Source organism: Callospermophilus lateralis, chromosome 11, assembly GCF_048772815.1.
Source record: "Callospermophilus lateralis isolate mCalLat2 chromosome 11, mCalLat2.hap1, whole genome shotgun sequence".
NCBI classification, from domain to species: domain Eukaryota; kingdom Metazoa; phylum Chordata; class Mammalia; order Rodentia; family Sciuridae; genus Callospermophilus; species Callospermophilus lateralis.
This window is the reverse complement of record NC_135315.1, coordinates 51,404,523-51,428,893: the sequence shown is the minus strand read 5'-3', so window position 1 is coordinate 51,428,893 and position 24,371 is coordinate 51,404,523. Positions and strand designations below refer to the sequence as shown.

The following is a 24,371-nucleotide window of genomic DNA, read 5'->3' as shown; positions in this document are numbered from 1 at the left end:
AATCTCCTGAATCGCTGGGATTACTGATTTATGCTATTGCGCCGAGCCTCAATTAACTTTTGAATAGACATAACTGTGGTATGAAAATGTAAAAGATATAACTAGCAGTGTGCAAAGTAAGCCTCCCATTTATTCTCTCCCTGGCCATGATTTCCTCTCCCAAGAGGCAGCCACTATGTCACATTTCTTGGATAATGCCTGAGAGAAGAATCTATACATACACAAGTCTACTTGGTTTTGCTGTACTCCTTATGTTTTTTTTCCAGTTTTGCTGGATGCTCCTTCCTAACTTTATGTGACTTGCCACCTCTTGCCTCTTGTCTTTCTGATTCTACTTTATGGAACTTCTGTTTTTGATTGACTGTTGCTAATTACCTGCTTTTACTACCAGTACCAAAGGAATTCTTAGAAAGGTCTTGTTCTCTCCTGATCTCCTATTCTACTCTACATAGTTGTCTGGAAACACACTCTTGGTCTCTTCATTGCTGAAGTATGTATTAATTGAGAAAAGAAAGACATGAATGCATTAAATGAATATACTAAAAACTACCAGATAAATAATAGTACAATTGATAAGTACAGATAGTTTGTAAGCTGTGCTTACACACAAATAGACCGTGGCCTGCTCTATCTTTCCTTTTTATCTATATGAATTCTATGAAGTCATATGAATCTAGATCCTTTGAGAGTTTTGTACTGTTTTGCTTTGGTACTGGGGATTGAAGCCAGGGGATCTTTACCACTGAGCCACATCTCCAGGCCTTTCTACTTCTATTTTGATAAAGGGTCTCATCAAGTTGCCTAGGCTAGCCTCACACTTGTGATCCTCCTGCCTCAGCCTCCAGAGTATTTCAGATTACAGGCATGTTCCAGCTCCTTTTAGGTGGTTGACTTGGGCCTATCCCAGAAGTTTCTTTCTCCTCTTCTCAACAGCTTTGCTCCTTATTAAAATTTCTCCTTTTTCATCCTTCCTTCTGGATCTTCTCCCATGCTGCCTTAGAAATATTATAACTTTTAGCAGGGAGACAAAGACTCAGCTTCTAACCAGGTCTCTTTAGAAAGATGATAAGACTTTATAGGATATACTGTTCTTTCATTTCTGCTTATTTAATGTATATTCCTGAATTCAACTGTTTTAGCCTCTTATCTCTGTGTTGCTCTTCTTTCTCTCCCCCCCCCCTTCTCTTTTATTTATTTGTTTGTTTGTTTATTCTTTCCTTGTATCTGTCTTGGTCTTCATTCTAGCTTTTCCTTCTGATTGGCTACCTCTCCTCTCTTCTGTGTGATTGACATATATCTCTCCATCACCCCATCTGTCTGCTGGATTCTCCCTGTCTGCCTGAAATAATTATAAGGCACTCTGCTGTATAAAACACTATTATCACTTTGTCTTCCTTCTTACCTTATAGTTTTCTTCATCGGTGTGCCTTTCTTCTCTCTCTCTCTTCTCCTTTCTGTTCACTTATTTGTGTTTCCCTTGGTGATCTTGCCTGCCTCACTGTGGTCATTTTTTTCTGTCAACCTGTTTTTCTGCTATCCTTCTTCTATACCTGGTCAGTTCTTCGGTCTCTCCTTCTGTGTTTCCAAGTTTCTCTATATTTCTTTCACATGTCTATGTTTATTAGGCCTTTTATCCATGCCTGTATATCCTACTGACTCTAGCTGCTTGTCTCCCTGCCTGTCAGTTTCAATGTAGGCATCACTCTCTGCCTTTTTCTGTCTTTCTGTACTTAAAAAAAAAAAAAAAAAAAAAAAAAAAGACTTTTTTTTTAGCTGGGTATGTTGGCACACACCTGTAATACCAGTGGTTCAGAAGGCTGCGGCAGGAGGATTACAGGTTCAAAGCCATCCTCACTAACTTAGCGAGGCTCTAAGAAACTTAGTGAGACCCTGTCTTAAAATAGAGAAGGCTGTGGATATGGCTTAATGGTTAAAAACCCTTGGGTTCAATGCCTAGTACCAAAAAAAGATTTTTTAAATTAAATCCAGGGCTGAGGATGTAGCTCAGTGGGTAAAGTGCTTGCCTTGCATGTGTGAGGCACTGGGTTCGATCTTCAGCACCACATAAAAATAAACAAATAAAAAATAAAGATATTGTGTCCATGTACAACTAAAAAAAAATTAAGTAATTAAATCCCTATGATTAATGGATAGAGACTTTCTTAAAAAAAAAAAAATTAGACTTGTTAAGGTGAGAACAAGGAATTCAGATATGCAGCTATCAAATGCAAACCAGAAATTAGATGCTCCCCTGCGAAGTCTGTGACCTCAGGTTAAAATTGATATAGGAAACTAATAAGTAAAAATGCACAGAATTGTGCTCATACAACATGTAGATTGAAGTATTAAAAACACTGTAATCTATGATTTTCCAAATATGTTACTGATAATAATGAAAGGCATGTAAATGTTCATTATTTTAGACTCAATCATGGAATTATAGCAATGGGGAGTCATCTAAATCATTGGTTGCCACTTGTCCTTTCCCAAAAAGCCTATCCTTTATTCTGAAATTTTTAATTTCTTCTATATATTTTCATGTAGGATAAATATGTAATATACTACATTTAGCATATAATAAATATATGTACATATATTTTTATGTTACATATTCTACATATCATATAAGTATTATACATATGTACACACATATTTATAAATTAACAATTACATATGCACCCAAACTTTTATAATGCTAAAAATATCCCTTGTAAAAGTAAGATAGATCTGTATGGAAGAAGGTCCATGAGTGGATTTTAGAGAGAGAGCAAGAGAATGGCTTTAAAATTTTTGTTTATTTACTTATTGCAATAGAGGGGTTTGAACCCAGGGGCATTCTACCATTGAGGTACATCACCAGTTCTTTTATTTTGAGACAGGATCTGGCCTGCAACTTGTGATCCTCCTCCCTCAGTCTCTTGAGTAGCTGTGCCACCATACCTGGCTGAAAATGACTTTTTAATATTTCCTATACAATTTGAAAATTTTTTCAGACTATATTTACATGTTTTATAATTATAAAACATTTAAAATATCTTTTTATGAAGTAATGATGATGAGTATGTGTGTCGGGGTTTTGTGGTTCTTTTTTTTTTTTTTTTTTTTTTTTTTTTTTAAAGAGAGAGTGAGAGAGAGAGGGAGAGAGAGAGAATTTTTTAATATTTATTTTTTAGTTTTCGGCGGACACAACATCTTTGTTTGTATGTGGTGCTGAGGATCGAACCTGGGCCGCACGCATGCCAGGCAAGCGCGCTACCGCTTGAGCCACATCCCCAGCCCAGTTTTGTGGTTCTTAATGTCCTTAACACAGTGAAAAATCAGGAACCCCCACGTTGAGCACTCAATCACTGAGCCACATTCTCGGCCCTTTTTTATGTTTTATTTAGAGATAAGGTCTCGCTGAGTTGCTTCGGGCCTCACTAATTTGCTGAGGCCGGCTTTGAACTTGTGATCCTCCTGCCTCAGCCTCCCAAGGTGAAGATTACAAGCATGCATCACAATACCAACCCAGCTGATGAACTGAACTTAAGTGAATTTTTTAAAAGTAAATTTTAGGGCTGGGGCTGTAGCTCAGTGGTAAAGCACTTGCCAGGCATGTGTGAGGCACTGGGTTTGATCCTCAGCACCACATAAAAATAAATAAATATTATGTATCTATCTACAATTTTTTAAAAAAGTAAATTTTTATATTAATGGAAATAATATCCATAAATCTTTGATTAGATTTGGTAATTATAGCTTCCTGATTTATTTTAAATTACAACTAATTATTAAAATAAAATCAATAAAAATTAAAGTGGGGCTGGGGTTGTAGCTCTGTGGTAAAGTACTTGCCTTACATGTGTGAGGTGCTGGGTTTGATTCTCAGCACCACATATAATAAAATAAAGGTCCATGGACAACTAAAAAAAAAAAATTAAAGTGTCCTCCATGCTACGAATGATACCCATACCACATTTTTAGGTTCAGAAACTGGGGCTTAGATATTGATAGGATTGCCTAAGATCAATTATTATTAGTTAAGGACAGAACCAGGACTTGAATCTATCAATTGCTATTCTAGTGTACTTTGTATTATATACTATATGACTTCTGAGTCAATAGGATGTCCTATGGTTTTAAAGGAAACCAAAATTGAAGGTCACATTGTGTTACTATTATTAACTTATAACACTTACACCACAGAATTGGCAAAGGTCAATTTAATTGTATTGATTATACTTTTTTTTTTTTTCAGTAGTGGGATTGAATACCACATACCACTAAGCTACACCCACAAATCTTTTAAAATTTTTTTCATTTTGAGGCAGGGTCTGACTAAGGTGCTGAGGTTGTCCTCAAATTTGGGATCCTCCTGCCTTAGACTCCCACAGAGCTGGGTTTAGAGGTATGCACCCCATGTACAGTTTATACTTACAAACTTTTTTTTGACACAGGATTCCACAACTACTACTACTACTACTACTACTACTACTATTACTACTACTACTACTACTACTATTACTACTACTACTACTTCTTCGTCGTCTTTTTTCTTTTTTTTTTTTGGTAGTTGTAGATGGATAGCCCTTTATTTTATTTATTTTTATGTGGTGCTGAGGATCAAACTCAATGCCTCACGCATGCCAGGCAAGCGCTCTGCCACTGAGCTACAGCTCCAGCCCACAATTCGACTTCTTACCATCTATTCTCTTTTCTCTTTTTGCAGTTCTGGGGATTGCACCCAGGACCCAGCACATGCCAGGTAAATGTTCTACACTGAGCTATATCCCTAGCTCTTTTAGAATTTTGAGACAGAGTCTCACTAAGTTGCCCTGGGTGGGCCTCCTGCCTCAGCTTCCCAAGTTGCTGGGATTACAGGTATATGCTACCACATCCTCTTTAGCACCTACTTTTGGGAAACAGTAGATGTTTCTCATCACACTTGTACATAAAATGACGTGTGCAAAGATGTTCATTATAACAGTGTGTAGCAAAAACTTCTGAACACCCTAAAATCTCCAATAGTAAGGAATAGCTAAGCAAACTACACAACAATCATGAAAAGTGAGTTACATCTGTATATATAAATAGGGTCAGATTCTTCAATGTACAGTTGCATGGAAAAAAACAGGCTACAAAACAGTATTTACATTATGATACTTGTTAATTTATTTGTGTTTTAAAAAAATTAAAAACAATTCTAAATATTTCTAGAGATATATTTTTATTTATAAAATTGCCTTTTAAAATTCTGAAGGTACACATAAAGATTTTTAATTTGTTAATTGTGAATTTTTACAATGAGAAAGTTTAATTTGTGTAAACACATTTAATTGATCACATTAGCAAATGGAGCTAAATGAGATAAAAAGTGGTCTGATTTCTCTAAAGAAATCACTCCTTATTAATCTCTGGTCCTTTAAAGAGAAAAACATGTAAGCAAAGTATAATCAGTGGATATATTGATATGCTTTTGAAAACATTAGAGAGGTTCCACTTTAAAGACTAATTAAAGTATGAGGAGGAAAAGGAAAGATATAGAAATTATTTACATTTATTTATTTATTTATAAACATGATGCCATTTGTGAAAGAAAAAATATGTGAATATCCACAGAGTGTACTTAGAAGAATATACAAGAAACTATAGTTGTTGCTATTGGGAAGGTAAATTTATTTTTTTATCTTTTCAAGCAACTTGAAAATGTTGTCAAGCAACTTTTTAAGTGACCAAGAGATTGGCTAGGTAGAGGGAGGAGATCAGAATAAACACAAAAAAAGCTAAATATGAATATGTGATTTTGATTATTGCTATGGGCTGTAAAACCTAAGTGTTTGGAGAAGAAATCTTGCATGGGGGTGATGGGGTGGAGAGAAGAGGGAGTCAGTGAAGAACTTTCATATGTAATTGTGTTTGTGTTTGAAGTTGGCCCCAAAAGATAACTAGGATCTATATAGCAGACAGGAAAAGCAAGGACAGTCTAGGTTGAATAAGAAAACATTTAGCAGGTGGCATTGGAAGTCATCTGACTGGAGTGGTAATTTCATAAAAGAAAATTATAGTAGAGTAAGAATGTTGGAATATAAAGTGAAGAGTAGAGGCCAGAACCTTGGGGGAACTTTGAAAGATGGAGGCAAGGAGAAGAGAAACAAACCAAAGAAAAACAAATTGTTAGGATAAAAGATGTACCAGATATTGTTACTATGGAAGAACAGAAACATAGCTTCCAAAAGAAAGACAGGATACTTGCTGCCAGATGCTTCGTGGAAGTCAAGAACAATACAAACTGACTCTTCCTCAAAAATTTAAATATTGGCCAAGTATGGTGACACATGCCTATAATCCCAGCTACTTGGGAGACTGAGGCAGGAAAATCTTAAGTTCCAGGACTCAGTGGTCCAGCAACTTAGTGAGATACTATCTCAAAATAAAAAAATAAAAAGGACTGGGGTTGTAGCTCAATGGTAAAGCACCTCTGGATTCAATCCCAAGTACCACAGGGAGAAAAACAAAGTTACCAAATATAGTCTGGCACAGTGGTACACACAGTAATCCTAGCAACTGGAGCGGCTCAGGCATGGGGATCCCAAATTTGCATTAGCATGGGCAATTTAGCGAAACCCTGACCCAAAATTTAAAAGCAAAAAGGGGTTGGGGTTTTTTTTTAGCTCAGTGGTAGAGCACTTACCTAGCATGCACAAGGCCCTGACTTCAATCCCCAATACTGGCTGGCTGGCTGGAGATATATATATGTATATATCTCACACACACATACATACGTACATACATATATACACACACACCAGAAGAAGGAAGAGAGTATGAATAGGAGACAGTGGTCACGAAGTTTGGTAGTCCCAAATAGATATTTTAAAGTAATATATAAAATAGACCTGGAATCATCACATCACATACCTGAGTGAATCTAATTCTTTATCTCCAGGGTTACTTCCACATTCCCCCATCTTGTATAAAAAGCTTGTATTCCTTGAAGGCTCCTGCAGTCTAGCTGTATATTCCTTAATCTCTCTCCTATACTGTCAACCACTTAACCTCCTGACCATTCCTCTCATTCACGGAAGATACTGGTTTAGTTCTGCCATCATCATGTGTCACCTTAGGATCCATATGAAAGATCCTTTTATCACCCTCTCAGTTCCTCGAATCCCTGATTTCCAGAGACCTTATTCTCCATCCTACTTTTGCATCCCCAGCCTTTGTACCTACCTCTTTTGTAATATTAAATTCAAGCCTCCGCTTTGGCTACAACTTTGTATTTTTTTTTTTTTAAAGAGAGAGTGAGAGAGGAGAGAGAGGGAGAGAGAGAGAGAGAAAGAGAGAGAGAGAGAGAGAGAGAGAGAATTTTTTAATATTTATTTTTTAGTTATCGGCGGACACAACATCTTTGCGTGGTGCTGAGAATCGAACCTGGGCCCCACGCATGCCAGGCGAGCGCGCTACCACTTGAGCCACATCCCCAGCCCAACTTTGTATTTTTCTAGCTCTCTTGTTTACTTATATCTCACTATTCCTGGACCCCCATGAGACATTCTATCTGCTTAACTCTTAATTTTCTCCTAATTATTCTCCTCCATTCTGTCTTCACCTCCTTTCCTGTCCAGTTTATTTTTTAAAGTATTTATTTTTTAGTTGTAGTTGGACACAATACCTTTATTTTACTTATTTATTTTTATATTGTACTGAGGATCGAACCCAGGGCCTCACACGTGCTAGGCGAGCTCTACCACTGAGCCACAACCCCAGCCCCTCCTGTCCAGTTTAAATTCCATGGTCTTTCATTTCAACAACTCTCCTGCTAGTGCTGGTGCCCATTTCTCATTTTCTTTCTTGGAAACCCCTTACCTTGGTGCACTTCAAAGTGCTGTGGAAGAAAATACCATAACCATTCGGACTAGTATCCCTGCTCAGAAAACCTTATTCCAAATCAGTTTCCTTTTTGAGTCAGTTCTCCACAGTGACTTATTCAAATTCCTCAGGCTTCTTCCTTATACTCATTTGATCTTAGTCAAAAGGCTATGTTTTAGTCAGCTTTTTTTCACTGCTGTGACCAAAAGACTTGAAGAAAAGTTTATTTAGGGGGCTCACAGTTTCAGAGTCTCACTTCATGATAGCCAACTCCATTGCTCTGGGCCCAAGATGACTTAGAACATCAAGGTGGAAGATTGTAACAGAGGAAAGCATGTCTGAACAAGACCCCCAAGAAGCACAGAGAGAGTTCCACTCTCCAGGGACAAATATATATTCAAAGGCACCCTCCCAAAGACCCATCTCCTCCACCCTGCCTATAGTTACCACCCAATTAATCCTTATCAGGGGGATCAATATACTGATTAGATAATGTTCTCATAACCCAATAATTTCACCTCTGAACTTTCTTGCATTGTTTCACACATGAGCTTTTGGGGGTTACCTAATATCTAAACTGTAACAGGCTGAGAAATGATCTCTTCCTTACACTCAAATTAGGAAGTCTTATCTACTTCCAGGAAATAGGAGGAAAGAATGAGAGCAAGGGCACAAGTGAAGGGATTAACTTCAGACAGGTCATTAGGGAAGAAGGAAAGGACAAACATGCATATTGTTAAATATGCAGGTTTAACATCAGTATTTTGAAGGAGTTCTCTTCTGATTAAACAGCTATATTTAAAAACAAAAATTTAAAAGAACTAGAATGTGACATAAGAAAATATTTTCCTGGAGGTAAAAATGTCTTAAACTTGGGGCTGGAGTTGTAGCTCTGGGGTAGAGTGCTTGCCTCGTATGTGTGAGGCACGAGTTCAATTCCCAGCACCACAGCTAAATAAGCAAATAAAATAAAGGTCCATCAACAACTAAAAAAAATTTTTTTTAAAGTCTTGAGCTACATGAGTAACAGCCATAAAGGAAAATTCTTACAGATTTACTCAATAAAATTAGCTGGGCATGGTGGTACATACCTGTAATATCAGCGGCTCGGGATGCTGAGGCAGGAGGATCATGAGTTCAAAGCCAGCCTCAGCAATGGTGAGGCGCTAAGCAACTCAGTGAGATCCTGTCTCTAAATAGAATATAAAATAGGGCTGTGGATGTGGCTTAGTGGTTGAGTGCCCGGAGTTCAATCCCCAGTACAAATAAATAATTAATTAATTAATTAATTTAACTCTATACAAAACATCACAAACAAGGTTAAAAGAAAAACCAGGAAAATATTTATACCATTTATGACAAACTGCTCATTCAGTAAGTAGTGTGTGCTTTAGAGAACTTGGAGGTAACAGAAGCAATTTTAGTTCCTTTAAGCAAAAAGGGATTTTATGCAGGAAGTTAACTTACAAAATTGTTGGATAGGCCAAAGAAGCACTATAGTCTGGGCTTCCAGAGTGAACAGAACATTGCAAAACTGACCCACCAGAAATCTACTTCCTGTCTGTGCCACCACACTAGCTTTAGTGTTTGTTTTCTTGTTGAAATAAAGACTTCAGATAAATCAAAATATAAAGTAAATAAATTATGTGTAAAAAATGGATGATGATTGCTATTTCGGGGATAGGTACTGGGGATTGAACCCAGGGGCGCTCAACCACAGAGCCACATCCCCAGCCCTTTTTTGTATTTTAATTAGAAACAGGGTCTCCCTGAGTTGCTTAGGGCCTTGCTAAATTGCTGAGGCTGCCTTTGAACTTGTGGTCCTCCTGCCTCGGCCTCCTGAGCTGATGGGATTATAGGCATGTGCCACCACACCCAGGTATGATTGCTGATTTTTATGAAGTTTTACTTTGTAAGTGAAATACCCTAAGTAAGTACTTAATATGTACTAACTCACTTATTCCTTCCAATAACCTTATAAAATAGAAATTATCAATCTCCATTTTGCAGATGAGGAAGCAGAGGTAAAAGAAGATTAAATAAACTGGATTCAGTGGTACACATCTATAATCCCAGCTACTCAGGATGTGAAAGCAGGATTATCACAAATTCTAGACCAGCTTGGGCAATTTAGAGAGAGACTGTCTCAAAACTAAAGAGGGCTGGGGATGTAGCTCATTGTAAAGTGGTAAAGTGCCCCTGGGTTTGATTCCCAATGGCCTCTTCCCCATCCTCAGAAAAAAAAAAGGAGATTAAACATCTTATCTAAGACCAGAGTTACTAAGAGGTAAAACAGGCATTTATATACCCAAACTCATGGACCAGGGTAAACCTGAAGAAAAGGTGAAAATTCAGATGATATGATAACTCAAGGATTGAAATGCTATTGTTAAAATCACAGGAATTGAGATAGAAGTTGGCTTTAAGGGGGTATAATGTATTTGTTTCTCAATGTCCTTAGCTTGATATGTGATGGGTTTTTTGTTTGTTTGTTTGTTTGTTTGTTTTTGGTAGCAGAGATTAAACCCAGGATGCTCTACCTCTGAGCTATACACCCAACCTTTTTTATTTTTTATTCTGAGATGGGGTCTAAGTTCTAGTCCTCCTGCTGCAGCCTCACAAGTCACTGTAATTATAAGCATGCTGCTTAACATTGCCTTTTAACAACTTCTTGGTGTAGGTTGAGCTCACATCTCTAATCCAAAATCTGAAATGCTTCAAGATCCAAGAGCACCAACATAATGTCCACAGTGAAAGGTTCCTCTTGTGATGGGTCACAGTCAAAATGCAGGCACATTAAAAATATTTTATCAAAATACCTTCTGGCTATGTGTATAATGTATATATGAAACATAAATGAATTTCATGTTTAGAATTGGATCCCATACCCACAATGTTTCACTAGTATATTCAAGTATTCCAAAACCTGAAAAAATACAATATCTCAAATGTTTGTTTCAAGAATTTGGGATAAGGATAGCCTAGGTTTCCCAATAGCTGGCCAGTTTGAAATGTCTTGCTCTTTCCATCTATTGTCAAGCCATAGTAGTCCCAGTAATATTGCCCTGACACTTTTCCCACTGATTACTCTTCAGATTATAGATGTGTTATAGTGCTAACCTCAGCTGTCATCCTCTTGCCCCTCCATTTGCTCTTGGCCCTTTGCTACTATCTAACTTTCTGTGTAAGGAATTATATTAATTTCAGACTAAATTTGATATAATTCCTAAGTTAAAACCAACTAATTTTTTAAAAAAGATTCTATGTCCCCAAACTATTTAACTTCTGAAATATGTTCCAGAGCCAATAATGAAGTTACCCAATCTGTCCATTAGAGGAAGAGTTGGAGCTATACAGTCAGAGAGATAACCAAGCTCTATACTTACTAACTTTCGCCCTGGGAAAGTTGTTTATCCCTTAGGTGTCAGTATCCTCATCTGTAAACCAGCCATCCTCACAAGGTTGTAGCAAGAATTAAATGAGCTAACTTACATAAGGCACTGGGTATAATAAGGCACTTGATATTTGGTAGCTGTTATTCTAAACAACCAAATTTACCATTTAGCCATTTCTCACTTCAGAATGATTCACTTAAGATGACTGCAAATTGAGAGGACTCACAACCTGGATTATATAGCACCATAAACTGAAGGAGCAAAGAGGCTGACTTTAGTTACTCTTGTTTCTTATAGTTAGCCCTGTTTCCTTGCTTTCCCTCACTTGGTATGACATAAAACTGCATTTTACTTGACTCAAATTTTCTCACAGAAATTCTAACTGAAATGTTAGTCACAAATATGGTCAACTAATTTTGTAATTATGACAGATGGACCTGAATGCTGAATGTTACCAAATCTCAGGAATTTCCAAGGGGAGTATTTGTTACTGAATAGTGATTAACACAAGAAATGGGAAAGAAAACTAAAACTGGTTAGTGGTAGTGTCTTTTCCAAGGATGTTTATAGTGCTGGGAATTTTACCATACTTTATCTCATTTAATCTTTTCAACAACATTATAAGAAACTTTCATTTAGGGTGAACATGTCCAGGGTTATGTCTATTGTCCTTACTGTTACCTTCTATCATCCCTATTTTATAATTGAAGAAATGGAATCTAATGAAAGGTTGGTATTCTGTACATGTTACAAAACTCTCTTCTGCAGTTGGGTTTTTAGATTCTCATATCCCATGTGTATCTTATGCAACTATAGCCTAACAAAACCACCAATGATCTGCTATTTGCTAAATCCAGATACTCCAGTCATCATATTACTATTTAGCCTCTGTGCAGTATTTCACACTTTCCCTCCTCTCACGTATTCTCCCTTTAATTTGCATGGCATCCTTTTCCAGTTTCCCTGTCACTCTCCAGCTCTTCCCTGTGAGTCCCCTTTTCCTCCTCCCCTCCCTTAGATATTGTTTCTCCTAGGTCCTCTGCTTAGATCATAATTCACTTTTTTTTTCTTCCCCGTAACGGATATTGAACCCAGGATCACTTAACCACTGGGCCACAACCCCAGCCCTTTTATTTTTGAGAAAGGATCTTGCTAAGTACTTAGGCCTTTGCTAAGTTGCTGAGACTGATCTTAAACTTTCAATCCTCCTGCCTCAGCCTCCTGAATCACTAGAATTACAGGCGTGCACTATGGTACCTGACCCATACTGCATTCTTGAGATGATCTCGTCCTGTCTTTGGCTATTATAACTATCTGCTAACAATTCACATACCTGTAACTCTGACCCAGAGCTTTCCAGTCCCAGGGTTTGGACATGTGTATTTTCATGTCCCAGAATATAAGGATATAGCCAAGTAAAATTTCATTTTTTCATCTTCCAGCATTCTCCTTTTCTTTCACTGGACTCACCATCCTCTCAGCTGTCCATACACCTGGTGTCGTTTGTGGGTCTTCCCTCTCTCTCAGACTTCTACCCAATAAATTACCCAGTAACTTTGGTCCATCTTCTATGACCACTACCACTAACCTAGTTCCACCAGTTGCCTTCATTTGTCCCCAGACTACTGAAAGGGCATCAGGCCACCCTGTCTCTACTTTTTCCTCTCCATTCCATCCCTTCTTGGCAATGTAGTTAAGTCACTTTTTTTTTTTTTTTTGGGTGGGGGGAGGTGGTACTGGCGGTTCAACCCATGGGCACTGATCCACTGAGCTAAAACCCAAACCCTTTTTAAATTTTATTTATTTATTTTCGAGACAGGATCTCACTAAATTGCTAAGGCTAGCTTCAAACCTGTGATCCTCCTGCCTCTGCCTCCTGAGCTACTAGAATTCCTGGTGTATGCCACCATGCCTGGCTTCAAGCCACCTTTTTAAAAGGCAAATCTGATTATGTCCTCCCTACAAAATCCTTAAGCCTGATTGAATATTTTTAAGTATTTATTTATGTATTTATTTTGTGGTGCTGGAAATGGAACTCAAGTTCTCATGCAAGCTAGGGAAGTACTTCAATTGATTCCTTTAAAACGGTGAATTTTATGGTTTGTGAATTATGTATCAATTTAAAAAAAAATGACCTGGTTTGGCTTTTATATTCCTCATTACCCCCACAACCGGCCACATCCCCCTCCTCTCAGCTTTACCATTCTGCACTTTTCTTCTTTTGAGCTTACATTATCACCTCTAATGTTTCCACATGCTATTTATTCTCAGCAGGAAGCACTCTCTCCCCACCTCTCTCCCTTACCCTCCTCTTCATTATTTGGCTAACTCCATGCCCTTTAGTTCTCAGCTTGAGAAACCTCCCCAGAAAGCCTTCCCTTATCCCCCTGAAGGGATTAGGTGCTCCTGCTGTGTACCCTGAGGCATTTCATACTTGGCTCTTCTATAGTATTTATTACATATTTGCTCATTCTATGGAGAGCTACTGAATAGCTGCTCTGGGATGGGCAGTGGGCCAGGTGCTAGGTTTTGGTGGCAAGTAAGAGCCGTCCTCATGGAGCTTACAGTCTAACAAGGGAGGAAGATGGACATTAAACAATTATACTAAATGTTTTAATTATAGTTAAGATGTTTCAGAACACTCTTGAGAGGGTATGACAAGAAATGTGACACTATTTGAGGGATCAAGGAACACTCTCTAGGAAAGTGACATTTGATTAGGCAACTTTAATAGGAGTTGGCCAAAGGAAGAGTGGAAGGTGGAGTGCTCCATGCAGAGGAAGAACATGTGAGAATGCTCTGACATGAAAGAGCTTAGGGGAATTTCAGAAATGGAAAGGCCAATATAGGAGACCAAAAAGAGCCTAGAAAGCCAAATCATGCCAGTCCATGTGGAACATGGTAAGAGTTTCTATTTAAGAGAAGTACGAAGCCTTATAAGGGAAGTTTAAAATTCCCTTTGACTACTGTGTAAAAGTGGAAACAGGGTAACAAGAGGCTCCCCAGTGTCTCAATCTCCCACCAATCTGTAAGCTCTGTGAGGGCAGAATTGTGTCTTACTAAATTCAGCACCATGCCTAACAAATCAGAGAGTTATTTTAATGAATAAATGAATGATTGGGACCAACATGCTAGCTTAGGTTTTCAAGAAAGACCATGCTCATTTCTCAAAATCCCATTTCCCCTATACATAACCCTTCAAAGACCAACTCTTTATCCCACTCTAGGCTGGGTTAGCATGTACCTCCTTTTGTTTCCAGTGTATCTGTGATAGATTGTATTTTCCCAAACTGGCCAAAATATCTCACAACCCATCTTCCAGTGTAATGTTGATACTCCCTACTGAGAAGTGAAGTCTTATTCCCTCTCCTTGAATCTGAAGTTAGGTCTCATAATTCATCTTCCTCCTGATTCTCTTAGGTAGCTCATTCTTAGAACCATGCAGTGAGGAAACCCAGGCTTCCCTGTAGAGATCCACATGGAAACAGATAGCCAACATCAAATTTCTAGCCATGAGCAAGCTATCTTGAAAGTGCATCTTCTAGTTCCTAGTTATATACCCCAGTTTACAATTTTTGGAGTAGAAAAGCTGAACCTACCAAACCCTGCCTAGTTTCATTAGTAAAATAAGTAATGGTGGTTGTTACCTTAAGCCACACAGTTTGGGGATGGTTGCCTAAACAGCAATAGGTAACTGAAACAGCATCCTACATTCAACACACAGTGATTTGATACAACTCAGTGGTTAGGTAAATGGGCTACAACTGCCTTTGTTCAAAGCCTACTTCTATTACTTTGTTGCATGACTATTGGTGAATTGCTCAACATTTCTGTGCTTTCATATTCTTTTGTCAATATAGTACTTAAGTTTGTTGAGAGAAGTGATTTAGTACAGGTAAATGTATTAATGAATATGTATATGAATACATATATATGTGTATGTATAAATGTATGTATGTATAATTTTTAATACTAAAATGATCTTATCTGCTTTATTATTCATCTCACCAGAGTATAAGCCCCAATAAAGTAGGAACCTTGTTTGTTTGATTCACTACTATATCCCTAGTACCTGGAACATTGCCTAGCACAAAGTGCATATAATATTTTTTGTCATTCATAGCACTTTTCACACTACTTGTGGAAGATGTCTCTGGTTCCTATCTATTTTCTTCTTCCAGAGTAGTAGATCCTGCTTTTGTTGTGAATGTCATGAAATACTGTCCCAAATTCCTTGGAATCTAAGGATCATCATGAGTTTTCTATCAATAAGATGCAGTCAAAAGTCTGCTAAGGATATCTGGGAAATTTTTTGCTGTCTTAACCTAGGTAATACCCTTTCTTCTGTCTCCTTTCCCTCCTTCCTGCTTTCAATACAGGCTAAAAGTAGAACAGCCAAAAAGTTGATGAGCATGAAAACAAGATGGAGAAATAGGAGATACTGATGATCTAGTGAAGTCACTGTTCCACTAACTGCAGACTCCTAAGAAGACACTTAGCAACCCTTTGTATTTAAACTCCAACAGTCAGGTTTCTGTTACATGTAGCTAAATAAATGGTCTGTTAAGGAGTCCTATCTACTCTAGACCGATGATTAAGGACAAGCCTATGCATTTTATTTACCTTACTACTCTGTAGGAGAACCCAAAGAATTTATCAGCCCAGAGCTAATTCAATATACAGATCTCTAGCTCACTTCACATAGTGACACTGGTTAAGTAGCAAGGCACACTACATTATCTACATCTCTTTAACTTGAGTTCAACATTTTTCACTGTGTGTGTGTGTGTGTGTGTGTGTGTGTGTGTGTGTTATGTGTACCATTCATTCCTGAAACAAGCATTTATTTACTGCCATTCTATGCCAGACACTATGTTGCTACAAGGAATACAAAAATGAGTTAGGTAATTGAAGCTGGATGCCCAAGCTCCCACTAAATAGCAACTCCCCAAAGGCAGCAGCTGAGCTGCTCTCAATAAAGGACAGACTCAAGTCCAGCAGTCCCGACCATCTTATTCCTCATCTCATTCTTTACTCCCATCCCCACTTCACTTATTCACACATCTGCTTTTTTTATTTTAATGTTTTTAGTTGTAAATGAACACAATATCTTTATTTCTTTTTATGTGGTGCTGAGGGTTGAACCCAGTGCCTCATACAGCTAGACAAGCACTCTACCACTGAGCCACAGCCCCAGCCCACACTCATCAGCTTTTTTAAGTGCTTCTCATGAGCATAGAATACCCATTACTAAGTTAGCATATGTTTGTATTTTGAATGCCTAATCTTCCAAGGTAAGGATCCAAGGTTTTAAACTGTGTTTTCTTGGCAACTAAGTCATGTGCTCTTGCTAATCTAACATTAAGCGGCTGCTCTCCCAATATCAACACACTTGTTTGCTGTCCTGTAACTCAGCAGCAGGACTGGATGTATTAACCTTATCCCGATGTCATGATTGGGTGTTAACAGTCCCAAGCCCAAATGATGGATCCCTTCACTCGCAACAAGGCACAGTTAGATCAAAATTTGGAACTGTAGTAAAACACTTCAGATTAGTCATTAACTTATCCCCAAGGTTAAAAGTTTTAGGAATTTCTGCCATGGAAACACAGCAGGTATGACACAGTTGAAGCAGACCATTGAAACAGGTACCAGTAATTCTGGGACCACATTATAGTGTCATTTTTTATATTTTACTTTTGGAGGCTCTTTAAATTTTTGTTACTTGTATAAACTATTTTTAGGGGCAGAAAGCTGGGCCCTTTTGAGAAGTTGATGGAACTTATAGTACTCTTCTCCAAATAAACACACACACAATATTTAGAAAGTTTTAAGGATTAAGAAATTACCTGTGATTTGCCATGAGGATGGAAACCTTTTCTATACCATCATTTGGTTTATCATATCCTGTTTACTTTTTTTTTTTTTTTTTTTTTTTTTTTTTTTTGCTGAGGATCAAACCTAGGGCCTCATGCATGCTAGGCAAGCACTCTATCACTGAGCCACATCCTCAGCCCTTTCATATGTGATGTTTGATCCCAATAAGTAGGTAGGTTTTCTGAAATAACCTGCTCTTTTTTTTATATATATACACCAGGGATTGAACCCAGGGGCTTTTGACCACTGAGCCACATCCCTAGCCGCTTTTATATTTTATTTTGAGTCAGGGCCTCACTGAGTTGCTTAGGGCCTGGCTAAATTGCTGAGGCTGACTTCGAACTCAAAAACCTCCTGCCTCAGCCTCAGCCTCCTGAGCTGCTGAGATTACAGGTGTGCACCACCATGCCCAGTACATATGCCTTTTATTATCCCCCAGGAATGTATGTGCGTAGACTCTATGGCTTATAGGAAACATTTGTCAAATGAATCTTTTGAAGCTGCTGCTATTTACAAGTCAGGCAGCTTTTAACACTTTTGCCCTACCTCCCCCTCCAACACAAGAGATCACCACAAGAGGACTTGGACCCTACATTCATGTTCTATTTACTTTCAAGGTTTTAGGTTCAGACACATACATCTCATGCAAATATCCACTCTTAGATATTTAGAGGACAAAGCAGTGTGTAGTAGAAAGCTTTATACAAAAAATAAAAATAAATGCAGTCTACTATCATAAAAATTTGTGAATTTTTTTATTCCTTAACTCTAAACCTTGCCCCATATGTCCACACCTATAAATAGGACCCATATTCACCCTTTCTCAAGAGTTACTTCTCAAACTACACTCTCTTCCTGACATGTGCTTATGGGGAAAATTTTAAAATAAGGAAAAATCTAATGCTACCAGAATGGTGCCCATGTAGTTTTTCCTTTTTTACCCTGATCTTTTCCTCCTGCTATAAATCTCCAAGGTCCACCTTCAATGCTAACTTGTTTGGAACCTAAAGGGTTTTCTTTTCTCCCAGAGGCTTTCCCTGACTCTGTAGGCGATTGCAGCCACCTGGTGGCCATATGGGAAAAGGACAGATTGAGTGTCCCAAAACATCTCTGGTGAGGAAGAATTCAAGGAATAACTTTCCTCTTGGGTATATGGGAAGCAGGGAAAAAGAAACCTGTGGATAGAAACTGTGGCACAGGAGCCCAATATTATATATCTCTTGGTTCCATCTTGCCTCCCATCCACTAGTCATTACAAACAGATTAATTCCTTGATATCTGAATTCATTCAATCGATATTTATTGAACAGCAACTATGTACCCAGCAATGGGAATACAGCAAAGACAAAATATATAAGATCTCTGCCTCCATGAGCTTACAATCTAGCAGTCAGTCAGCTGGTAACATCTATAATTTTACAATAGTTATAAGAACCTGACAAATTGAATGTGCTGAGAAAATTTAACAAAAAGTCTAGATCTATATTGAGAAATCAGAAAAGGACTGCCTGAGGAAGAAACATTTAGGATGAGCTAAGTGGAAAATGGAAGGGTGTGGTGAGCAGAGAGAACAATCTTTGTGAAGGATTTGAGGAAAGAAGATACTTTATGAAGGCCAGCCATGGTGTCTGAGGCACAGGCAACAAAGAGGTGTATTATGAGACAAGCAAGGTAGGCAGGGCCTTATTTATGCAGGGTCTTTGAAATTAGTGTTTTATTCTAAAAGCAAATGGGAGCCACTGAAATATCTGAGCAGGAAAGTGAGATGTTGAGGTTTGTATATCACTCTGATGACAGCATATAGAAGGCAGAAGTAGAAATGGAAGGACAGGTTAGGAAGTTTTCCCAGCTGTCTAAACAAGAAGTGTTGGTAATTCAGAGAAAAGAAGATAGATTCCAGTGATATTTAGCAGATAGAATCTACTTGGTGAGTGTCTGGGTATGTGAAGAAAGATATGTGTTTCTGGCAAGAGGTACTAAAGTAGGATACTCTGGAAGAGGGACAAATTTGGGCAAATTAAGCACATACCATAGGCACAGGCTTTGAAGCTGGCAACAAGAGGAACAGCATAGCTTCGATTCTCAAATAAATTTAAGGTTTAGTTGAGCAAACAAGATACATATGAGATCATTGCAGAGTTGATTAAATATCACAATTATTGATCCAGATAATTCAAGGATTCTTTCATTCCATAGGACTAGATTCTATCAATCCCAATGAATTCAGAAAACTGAAGCCAATAGGGATAACCCCACCTTTGTTCATGCTTCTCATAGCCACTTAGAAAACTTCTGTGCAACCCACCCAATGTCTCTAGAGACCACCTTCCTCTGAGCTGGGTTCAGGACCCAACCAGGAAGATGTACTAAACTCTCCTTGGTTCATTTTTGCCTGCTTCTGCCAGTAAGTTCACCTGTCCTTCTCCATTTCCCTCCCCTGCTTAGGTTATAAGGGGTGAAATCTAGCCATTGCTCCTGGTTGGTTCTCTTTTGGTCATTGGGAATTGTCTACCTTACTTAGTTCTCTCTTTACGTGTCCCCTGTCAAGTCAACTCTTTTGGAATTAGAATCTTTCAAAGTCAACCCTGTTTTCCTCACCTCCTCTAAGTGGAAAGGTCCACAGGTGAAAAAGATACCTCTGTTGTGCTCCCTCACCAATATAACCCAATCTACAGGCCCTTTTCCTACTCCGGTTTTTCTAGGAGTTAATAAATGCCCACATCTTTGCCTCAAAAAAGTCAGAAAAGAAATTTTACTATGGAATGAACAAGAAGCAGCCTCAACAGCTATTCCTAAAAAGGTTTTCCTGGCTTACTCTTTGCCTCTGGAGTACTCTGCTGATTAACTCTTTCCCAGTAACTGCTGACTAATCAATAGGCCTACAGTTTCTTATTGTGCAATAAATCCAGGACAAACCCAAATACCAAATACTTGGTCAGAGACAGCACTTTAAAATGTTACCATGAAGTTAAGAGATTGAGAACAGTCCCTTTAGCCTTTGGAGTTGGGCAGACTTGGATTTTCATCCTGACTCTAATGGTAACTAATATCTCTTTGCTAATGAACACTTCTAAGTTTCAAAAGACTTATCTGGGAAACAGTGTTTATAGTATTCATTTATGGGGTAGTTGTAATAAAGAGGGTGAATAAAGTACCCATTATAATATCTTGACTGGATTATCTGATGACCATTTATTTCCTTTCTTTCCCTTGGGTTTCAGCTACTAAATACTTTTCTAAAAAGACAATAAGGTGGGGAGGAAGTGGGTAAGTGCTAGGGAATGATAATAGCCTAATTACATTGTTATATTGTGTGCATGTATGTAACAACAAATCATTATCATGTACAACTACAATGCACCAATAGAAAATATGGAAAGAAAAATTTAAAAAAGAGATTAGCCAGGTTTTATGGTCAATGATAGTCATTTCCTACTCCTATCTTTGTAAAGATCCCATGTTTCTACAGCCATCTCATTTCTGCCATTGCCGAAAATGTTCTTCCACCCCTCATCCTTGTGTAGGATTTCTTTCTTTTACTATCACCTTCTACCTGAGCTCCATTTACCTCTTCGCCCCTACAACTCCCTATCCAAGATACTGTGCCTTCTTGTGTCATCCCTAAAGACTAATTCACTTCTAGCATTCTCCCTAATTTTTGCAGAGCAAATCAGAAAGGAGCTGGAGAATAAGATTCATACTTCAGAAGGTCACCAGAACTACAGTCCAGATCCCAAAGGGAAAAGGAGGTCTGAATCCAAGCACCCCACACCCTCACCTCTTTTCCTCAAAGACAGAAAAAGGCAAACTCAAATTATGTCTTAATCCAGACAAGCACACATCTCCTTTCCTATAGCTCTGTGAGGTCATCATTGAAGTAGAGCAGTATTGCAGGTATGTAGTGTGTACCATCCATTTTGAGATAGTCAAATTCTTCCTCCTCATCCTGGATCCCATTCTCTTCCAGGGTATGATCCATGTTCAGGGTCTTCCCTTCATATTTCCAGGTGTAGCTGGCAGCATGTGCATTATAGGGAAGATAGCGGTGTAGGATTTCCCACATTGACTCCAGAGCCCCCACCTGGAGAACATGGAAGCACCCACCTCCAGAATTCTGGATAGAACATATGCTCATGTACACACACACACAGCAAAGGCCAGGAGCCCAAGATATACAGAGCTAGGATCAGAATGCCTCCTTTGGCAGATAGTAGCTTCAGGCACTCCACAATCCCAGAAATAAAGTTGGAAGTTTCAGCATGCAATGAAGGGTGCCAAAATCCTGTCATCTTTATGGCAAGCCACTTCTAACAAACAGATGGCCCCAAAGGGTCAAAGCTAGTGTCCTCTCACTTCATCCTTGGCATAGAATAGTCTTAAGAGTCCAAAACTGTCCAAAACAGCCTGTAAGAGCTTCCAAGGACAACCATTACTAATAAGATGCTGCCCTGGACTTATGAAGGAATGTCTTGTACCCTGTAACCCAGACGCTCCTAGAATTCCCAACCCTGGAGACCTACGTGGTCTGCTTTCCTCAGTCACCTCAATTTAAAAGAGAGAAAATTCAGCTCTCACCCAGTTATGGCAAACTGATGGCCTGAAGATCTCTTTGGAGATCTCCTGAAAGTATCAGTTCCTTTTCTAACCTGTCCCCAGGCACCAGATCTCACCTCCAGTATGTGCTGCTGCGACGTGAGAGTGTTAATGATGCGAATATTCCGGGTCTTGGCAGACAGCTTCCCCACCTCGAACTGCGACCCTTTCCACCAGGGATTCCCAAAATCATTGGCCCAGTCCGATCGGGGCAGCTGAGGTGGGACGTGCACGAAACGGCCCCGCGGGGTGCGGTACCTCAGGCAACCAGTCAGGGGATCTATGTGCTTGCGGATCTTTAAAGAAGGGTTTGAGTTTGGGGTGAGGCTGGGCGCGGATCCTAGCCGTTACTATTTCAGATTCAGCTATTTCCCGCTTTTTCTCCCTATCACCGCTTCCCCCACCAAACCCTAAGTTCCAACAGAACTTACGTCTCCGGTGTTTGGATCAAACCAGTGGCTGATGTCCTGGCCTGCAACTTCCACGATGGGTTTCAGAAGCAGGTTCCCTGGGAAGGAGGAGCTGTGGTCAACGCAGGCTACCCAAGAACCAGCCCCGCCTACCACCACCACCACACACACCCCAGTCCTGGTCCAACCTGTGTCCCTTACCCTTGTACTCCTGAGCCAATGGCGTTAGGTCGTACACGTATCCCAAGTAAGACACCCAAAGGTCTTCGGGCTGGTTATGTCTGGCCACTTCTTCCGGCGTGAAAAAGCGACGCTGGAAGCCCTCAAACTCTGGCCCAGCCACTAGGCCCCGGCGCGGCATGGCTCTTGCTCTATCGGGCACTGGGTCCCTTGGCTGCTTCCTCGCTCCTCAGAGCACACACACATTCTCCTCGTTCAGGAGCTAAGGTGAGCGCGTTTACCCGCTCACATGGAAACCATTGTCCTTTCCCGGCCACCGTCCACTGAAATTAAACACTGTGAGGGCAAGGAAGGGCTTGGTCTGTGCGAGCTCACGGGAAACGTAGTCTGATTCCGACATCAGTCACATAAACATTGAATAATTTGAGTTCCAGGGAAAAGCGAACACATTCCATTTTAATCCAGAGGTCTGGACTACACGGGATATTCAGGAAGAACTATCTTAAGGCAGAAAAACAAGGTGAGGAAGCAGGATGGAAGAAGGTATTCTCGCTAAATTTCTGGGTTTCTAAAAGATGTGTAAGAAAATACAGGTAAATTTCTCGCGATATTTTAAGACATCCGGCGTAATAGGTCTCGGTGAACCACTGCCCTGGAATAGGAGAAGCTCGCGAGATTTCTGCAGTTGCCGAGGAGACGAGGAGGAGGAGTGGTGATCTCGCGTAAGGAAAGACGTCGGGAGCGCTCGCGAGATCTCAGACCACCGGACCCGAAAGGTTTTTAGGAAGTTTAAGGGCCCAGAGGGACCCGTGGGGCAAATGGCTGGAGCTGGGCCGACCATGCTACTACGAGAGGAGAATGGATGTTGCAGCCGGCGACAAAGCAGTTCCAGCGCCGGGGTTAGCGCGGACTCGGTTTCTGGGATTGAGGGGCAGTCGGGCAGCAAGATGGGGGGGACGAGGGAGGGGAACTGCAGCTCCCGGCAGCCTCTGGGCTTCTGAGTGCCCCGTGGGTTGCCGGGAGCTGTGGTTTCGCAGACAGTCGGGCAGCAGAGACTGCAAGGTCTGAGTGTATTCCGCCCGGAGCAGGACTCGGATGGGGAGCGCGAGGACTCGCCGGCTGCGCGTGCCCGGCAGCAATTAGAGGCGCTGCTCAACAAGACTATGCGCATTCGAATGACAGATGGACGGACACTGGTCGGCTGCTTCCTCTGTACCGACCGCGACTGCAATGTCATCCTGGGTTCGGCGCAGGAGTTCCTCAAGCCGTCGGGTCAGTGCCCAGGGGATGCACACCCGCTTGGGAATGTGGCGGAAGTTCACGCAAGGCATTTTCCCTCAGGGTCTGACAGCACTCCTTGTTTTGTGGGGCGTGTTTTCGTGGCTCAGAGGGGGCGGGACCGAGTTTGGCCTGCCTCCCTGATGCTCTGACCCTTCTTTCCAGATTCCTTCTCTGCCGGGGAACCCCGTGTGCTAGGCCTGGCCATGGTACCGGGACACCACATCGTTTCTATTGAGGTGCAAAGGGAGAGCCTTGCAGGGCCTCCGTATCTCTGACCATAATTAGGCATGTCTTTCAAACCTCATTAAACTTATGACTGATGTGCGCTGTGTCTGTGTGTAGCTTCGATGCCAGGACAGAGAATACACCCAACCCCTAGAAACGGGGGTTCATCTGAGGCCAAGAGCATTTTCAATCCTCCCCCAACCTATGCCCAGGGGTGCCAAAATTTCCCTTCAGTTCGAGGTTGGGGATGGGGAACAGGCTGTAAACCAACAGAACCTGGGGTGGACCCTCGCATCTTCCCTCCCACGCTCCTGCTCCAGAATTGTGGCGGGAAGGGGTGTCATCCTGCTCCGGAAGGCCCATTGTTTCCCGCCCCGGCCTGGCAACACTGAGTTCCTCTATGCTGGGGTCAGAGAACGGGCTCGGTCCCCAAGGGGAACCGGGTAGGCGGGGGTGAAACAAGGCCGCCTCTGCTATTGATGTGGAGGTGACTTTGGGGTCAGGGACAGAACTCTGGGGTCTAACCGGGAAGAATGGATAAATGCAATAAGGAAATGCCAGG

General features: G+C 40.4%; 2 protein-coding genes across 2 annotated transcripts; one reads left to right on the top strand and one right to left on the bottom strand.

Moving 5' to 3' along the window:
- Positions 1-18,394: 18,394 nt before the first annotated feature.
- Cyb5d1 (cytochrome b5 domain containing 1) lies at positions 18,395-24,358 on the bottom strand. Its single transcript, XM_076871724.1, has 4 exons — positions 22,325-24,358; positions 22,145-22,221; positions 21,791-22,009; positions 18,395-21,201 (listed from the first exon to the last, which is right to left on the bottom strand). Exons 1-4 carry the CDS (start codon positions 22,482-22,484, stop codon positions 20,971-20,973), a joined length of 687 nt encoding a protein of 228 aa, XP_076727839.1. The 5' UTR covers positions 22,485-24,358; the 3' UTR covers positions 18,395-20,970.
- Positions 22,891-23,906, top strand: Naa38 (N-alpha-acetyltransferase 38, NatC auxiliary subunit). Its single transcript, XM_076871726.1, has 3 exons — positions 22,891-23,202; positions 23,392-23,575; positions 23,747-23,906. The coding sequence occupies exons 1-3, from the start codon at positions 23,122-23,124 to the stop codon at positions 23,857-23,859; spliced, it is 378 nt and encodes a 125-aa protein (XP_076727841.1). The 5' UTR covers positions 22,891-23,121; the 3' UTR covers positions 23,860-23,906.
- Positions 24,359-24,371: the final 13 nt, after the last annotated feature.

Excerpts from the sequence above, each read along its gene's own strand:
- Cyb5d1 (XM_076871724.1), bottom strand. The coding sequence starts at position 22,484 with ATGCCGCGCCGGGGCCTAGTGGCTGGGCCAGAGTTTGAGGGCTTCCAG. Across the intron at positions 22,222-22,324 it reads ATTGGCTCAGGAGTACAAGG|GGAACCTGCTTCTGAAACCC; the intron begins GTAAGGGACACA and ends CCTCCTTCCCAG. Across the intron at positions 21,202-21,790 it reads CGCAGCAGCACATACTGGAG|GTGGGGGCTCTGGAGTCAAT; the intron begins GTGAGATCTGGT and ends CATGTTCTCCAG.
- Naa38 (XM_076871726.1), top strand. The coding sequence starts at position 23,122 with ATGGCTGGAGCTGGGCCGACCATGCTACTACGAGAGGAGAATGGATGT. Across the intron at positions 23,203-23,391 it reads AAAGCAGTTCCAGCGCCGGG|GACTCGGATGGGGAGCGCGA; the intron begins GTTAGCGCGGAC and ends CGCCCGGAGCAG. Across the intron at positions 23,576-23,746 it reads GGAGTTCCTCAAGCCGTCGG|ATTCCTTCTCTGCCGGGGAA; the intron begins GTCAGTGCCCAG and ends CCTTCTTTCCAG.